The sequence below is a fragment of the Carlito syrichta genome, unplaced genomic scaffold (genome assembly GCF_000164805.1).
Source record: "Carlito syrichta isolate Samal-C Ts95f unplaced genomic scaffold, Tarsius_syrichta-2.0.1 Scaffold288002, whole genome shotgun sequence".
NCBI lineage: Eukaryota > Metazoa > Chordata > Mammalia > Primates > Tarsiidae > Carlito > Carlito syrichta.
Window position 1 is genome coordinate 1170 of NW_007232098.1, and position 5795 is coordinate 6964.

The 5795-nt window shown below is 51.3% G+C and overlaps 1 protein-coding gene across 1 annotated transcript in view; it reads right to left on the reverse strand.

The window, feature by feature from the left end:
- Positions 1 to 299: 299 nt before the first annotated feature.
- The window catches only part of CUNH6orf203 (chromosome unknown C6orf203 homolog), a 12418-nt gene continuing 6922 nt past the window's right edge, over positions 300 to 5795 (reverse strand). The window contains exons 3-4 of the mRNA XM_008053266.2: positions 5193 to 5265; positions 300 to 797 (exon numbers count right to left, since the gene is read on the reverse strand). Coding sequence (XP_008051457.1) covers positions 618 to 797; positions 5193 to 5265 — 253 coding nt within the window. The 3' untranslated portion in view covers positions 300 to 617. The remainder of the gene's footprint in view (positions 798 to 5192; positions 5266 to 5795) is intronic.

The window sequence follows — 5795 nt, forward strand, 5'->3', positions numbered from 1 at the left end:
AGCCTTGGCTGCTTTGGTTCAAGGACTCCTGCAACTGCACTAACAATCTCCAGTGGGCTTTAACTAGCCCATCCGGAATTAGTTGGAACAAATTTATGCATCCAGACTTGTGAAGACATACCCAAGGGAGCCAAGGCCCACGTGTTGGTGACCCAGGGCAGAGGGAGAAAGGGTTGTCCCAGGGCTCCACCCCCACCATCTTAGGGTGACCTTGACTTTGCTTGGTTTTGCCTTAGGAAGCCTGAAGTGGGAAGGTGACTCCCCCTGGGCTGGGAAGCCATTTAAATAAAAACACTAAGAAACAAGAAGGCCAGTTTATTTTACAGTGACTCTGGAGGTAGTTCACATGGGAAGCCACAGGCACATCTTTAAGCCCTCTGGGGCTCAGCGTGCTGCATGTGTCATGCTGGCAGAGAGCTGCCAGCACTGAGGGTGGAAGGAGCACTCGGCCAGGCGGGCGTTGGGGTGGACAGCATCTCCACGCAGGGGGCCCCCGTGGCCACAAATGGCTCAGCAGATTCCACACGTGGTGAGAGTACTTTATTTGAATGAAAACGTCCTCTTGGAGGCTGGCCCGCCCCCAGCACTAGGCACAGCCTTAGGCTGACACGCAGTCCCTACTTGGACACATTCTTCTTGGGCAGCTTCAGGCTCTTCCACCGCCGCAGCACCACTCTGTGTCTGTCGTTCTCCGTCTTCTCCTCAAACACTTTTTTCAGGAGAATCCGCATCACTGTCTCTGTTCCTGCTGCTTTATCCTCTCCAATGAGAAGGTCCAATGTATCTCCCACTTTGACCTGAAAATTCAAGTGCAGCCCTGATTACATTTTGGGAAACCCGGGCTCCCCAACATCCCTACGTTGATTGAGCTTTCACCAGGGGATTGAGCTTTCACCCAGAGGAAGGGCAGGTGAGGAAAGGCCCTGACTCCTCTGTCCTCGCCATTTACCCTCGGGCCTGGGCAGGAAAGGCCCTGACCGGGAGGGTCCCTCAAGCAGAAGGGCTCGATGCCAGCCAGGGTCCTTCCGGCCCAGACAATGGCTGCCTGTGGCGGGTCCCTGTGTGGAATGGCTCAAACCCTCCCTAAGTTTTGGGTGACTTAGGAAATATTTCAATGCATGCTTTTATCTGAGTCACATGGGCAAAAGACAGAAGAAGCGGGCACGCTCTCAGAGCACATGCACTACATGCCCGGGAGACAAGTCCAGTGCCAGGCTTCTCACGATTTCAACCCAAATCAGCTACACAAACAGCGAAGGGCAGTTTGTTGGAAATGAGTCACTGTGGAGCATCGGTCAACTGTAAAAAGAAGAAAGAAGAAACTGCTCTTCCAGTGATGGCAGAGAATCAAGAAGAGAGAGAGACCTCAACTCACCAAGGGGGATGCCTTGGAAAACAAGGCAGAGCTGGCCCCAACAAGGGGGATGTCATGGAAAACAGGGTGGAGCTGGCCCCACCAAGGGGGATGCCACCGAAACAGGGCAGAGTCGGCCTCACCGAAGGGGGTGACACAGAAAACAGGGTGGAGTCCACCCCACCAAGGGGAATGCCGTGGAAAACAGAGCAGAACTGATTCGGATTAAAGGGCTGAGGTCAAACCTTCTTGCTCAGCAGGAAGCTTTGAGTTGAGCTAGTGCAAAGCATGCCCGGGCAGTTGCATCAGCTCCAAGGCCCGAGGACACAGGCCTGATGGAGGGTATGGACAGCCCAGCCCAGGATAGATACTTGGTCCAGGTAGCTCAGGACTCCAGGATCTTCCCAGAGACTCATGAAGGAGCCACATGTTGCTGCTTCTACTAACACACAAGCCGGGACAACTGGGGCCCATCTCAGACCTTCCCCACCACTTCTACAGCGGGTGGGGGAAGCCCATGTGCAGGCACACATGGCCAGTTCCGAGCCTCCTGGGGGCCTCTGCTAGGAAGCATGGTGTCCAATGACAACACTGACTACATTCTCCAATGAATGTTCTCTAAGGCAGGCATAACTTCAGACTGTCCAAACGTCTGCACCTCCCAGGCAAGTTCCTATCTGTCCTACCCACTCAAGGCCCCTGCAGGCCCCAGAGTCCACCTACAACGCGGACATGCAGACCTGCTTGCCACAACACTATACTCACCAACCCAGAGGCTTAGTTGTGAGACATAAAATTCATGCAGGGGCAGATTTTTTGTTTTTTGTTTTGTTTGTTTTTGAGTTGGAGTCTCAGTCTGTCGCCCAGGTTGCGGGGCAGTGGCCGCTCCCAGCCACCGCAGCCTCGACCTGCTGGGCTCGGGCGATCCTTACACCTCAGTCTTCCAAGTAGCTGGAACTACAGGCGTGCACTACCACGCCTGGCTAATTTTTTGATTTATTGTAGAGATGAGGTCTCGCCAAGTTGCCCAGGTGGGTCTCAAACCCGCGGGCTCAGGCAATCCACTCACCTCAGCCTCCCAAAGGTGTGGGATTCCAGGCTGAGCCACTGAGCCCGGCTTACAGGGGCAGATTTTAAGCCACTAACTTCTGCCTTCTAGGCTGAGAAGCAGAAAGGCTCACACCACAGCAGGCATCGAGAGCTCTTCTCCCAGCTGGGCATGGTGGTTCACGCCTGTAATCCCAGCACTTTGGGAGGCGGAGGCGAGAGAACTGCTTGAGGCCAAGGGTTTAAGACAAGCCTGGGCAACTTGGCGAGACCTTGTCTCTGCAATAAAAGAAAAAGAAGCCGGGCATGGCGGAGCATGCCTCCATCTCCTGGGCTACGTGGAAGGCTGAGGTGGAAGGACCGCCTGAGCCCAGCAGGTCGAGGCTGTGGTGGCCAGGAGCATGCCACTGCCCTCCAGCCTGGGCGACAAGAGTGAGACTCACTAAAAAAAAGTTGTTTGAAAGAGATGGGGTCCCACATGCTGCCCAGCTGGAGTGCAGTGGCTACTCACAGGCGTGACCACAGTGCACCACAGCCTCTATCTCCTAGGCTTAAGGGGTCCACCTGCCTCAGCTTCCTGAGGAGCTGGGACTGCACGCATGCATGACCAGGCCCAGGTTCAATTTTTTATTTTTATTTTTCGAAACAAGGCCTCACTCTGTTGCCCAAGCTGGAGTGCAGTGGTATAATCATGGCCACCACAGTCTCAATTCTTCAATTCTTGGGCGAGACCTCCCAAGGAGCTGGAACTACAGGAATGCCCCACTATACCCAGGTGTAGAGAAGAGGTCTCGCCAAGTTGCTCAGGCTGGTCTCGAAACCCTGGGCTCAGGCAATCCTCCCATCTCTGCCTCCCACGGTGCTGGGATGAAGGCGTGAGCCCCATAGACTCCTTGTGCATGATGCCTGCCCCTTAGCAGAAGAGCACACAGGGCAGCAAATCCCTTTGGGGCTTCCTTTGAAGGCACAGAATAGGGAAGGCTCGTTTCTCCCTACTCAGCTGTTCCCAGGAAGAGCCGAGTGGAGGAAGAATTTGGTCCCCACACACCGACTGCTGATGGCAACAGTTAACCAGCACCTATTGTGCCATGGACCCGCCTGGTCTGCCGTTCAGCTGTACTGTGCTCAGCTGCAGGCAGCCAGGGTCAGACCTGTGGCAGCAGACCAGCACCTGACCTCCAAGAAGGCCAAGGAGGGCGGGACACTCTTCATCCCCCCAGGCCCTGTTCTTCAGCAGACACAAAGCAACACTGGCTGGGATTAGGGGCTGTTCCAAATAGCTACATTTCAAATCTCCCCTGAGCTGCAGTTTCTATGGCTACCAGGCCTCCCAGTAACAAGGCAGCGGAGTGTCAGGACCGGCCCTTCCTTTGCTGACCCTCAGGAGACACCTGGAAGGCAGCCGCAACAGCAGAACACCCAAGGCAGAAGGAAGCAGCAGCAATTAGGCTGAGTTAACGATACGTCAAAGCAGGCAGAGAGAGCCTCTAGTGGGGTTTGTAAGTGAGGCCTAGTGCAAAGACAGAGTGTTCAGAGAGTCATTGTTCCCTACTCCAAGAGCACGTCTTGTCTTTGGCATATGCGGTGGTGGTGGTGGAGGAGGAGGAGGAGGAGGAGGAGAAGGCCAGGCTACCATCAGGAACCAGCAATTAAGGGATGAGAAGGGCCCGTGAGGAGCACCAGACTTCATGCAGCTCATTGCGCATTGCTGACAGCAAGTCAGGAGCTGAGACATGCAGAGTCTCCCCTTGTGTCCACAAAGCACCAAGAACCCGGGAGACTCCAGGAGCAAGAACTGAGGAGGCCTCAGTGCCCACCCAGCATGGCCACTGCCTCCCATCCCACATCCCAGCAGCAGGATGCAGCTCAGATCCTCAAGCCCAGGGAGATTTGAAGCACAAAATACAAGCAACCACCCAAAGTGCAACTACCTTCTCAGGGATCTCTGCTCCCTGAACACTGAGAGATTAGTTCTTCCAGTACCTCATATCTTGTGTCTTCGAAACTTTTTAAGGGTCTCTAATGTCTTTTTTACTGTGTTTTTTTAACTTTTACTATCAGTATTGTATTTTCAATTATGAAAGTGATACACTAACTCATCACAAAAAATCCAGACAATAAGAAGCATAAAGATAATTAATATAACCCACAACACACCAAAGATAATAGTAACATTTTAATTCCAGATGTATGTATACATGTTATTTCTACAAAATAGTTTTAACATAATTTATATATAAATGGTTTGCTAAAAGTGGGTACTAGAAACATATGATCTTGTAACTGACTTCACTCACTTAACAACAGTATTGATATGGGTCAGTAAGAAAACATCAAACGTCAGCTTTGACAGCTGCCGGGTATACAGAGCAGTGCATCCAGGCTTGGTGGCACTGCTGAGCTGAACAGTTAGTTACACAGCTGCTCAGACGCCAGGACAAAGAACACCTCTACGTGGACCAGTCACGTCTTGGTAATATAATTATTAGAATCTCATGGGAGTTAATGTGAATGCCCTGGAAGATTAATTAATGGGTTTTTGCTAGTCCTGATAGTAGCTTATCCTAAAATTTTGAAGAAAAGGAAGCAGCTTCATCACAAGGTTTTTAAGGCTATAAAAGTGAAAGTGCTTGTGTGAATGAAGCCTGTTGGTGGCTTCCACCTGCTTGACCAGGACCACGAGAACCTCAGGGAAGGCAAGGAGCCTGAGAGGAAATCTGGGCAGCACTGAGTACTGGCAGAGCAACAGACAGACACATCCAGCTGTCATTACAGATACGTAATATCTCACCGTTCTGCTTTTCTTCCATAATTTTTCCTCATTCAGCCTGAGTTCACCTTTGTAGAATGCATCTTCCACTTTGCTATTAAAAAAAAAAAAAGTAATAATGTACACTCTTCAGGAGATGAGTACACTAAAAGCCCAGACTCCACCACTACGCAACATGGCATAACAAAACTGCACTTGTGCCCTAAATGCATTATTTTAAAAAGGCAAAGTTGCTGGGCACAGTAATCCCAGCACTTTGGGAGGCAGAGGTGAGAGGATTGCCCCAAGTCTAGGGGTTGGAGACAAGCCTGGGAAACTTGGTGAGAACTCATCTCTACAAAAATTCAAAACAATTAGCCAGGCGTGGTGGTGCATGCCTGTAGTTTCAGTTACTTGGAAGGCTGAGGCGGAAGGATGGCCTGAGCCCAGCAGCTGGAGGTTGTGGTAGCCATGATCATGCCATTATACACCAGCCTGGGCAACAGAGTGAGTTTCCAAATCAAAAAAAGGGCAAAGTGCTTTATTATTTATTTATTTTAAAGATTATTATTTTTTTGTTGTTGTTGTTTGAGTTGGAGTCTCACTCCGTCACCCAGACTGGAGTGCAGTGGCCACTCCTGGCCA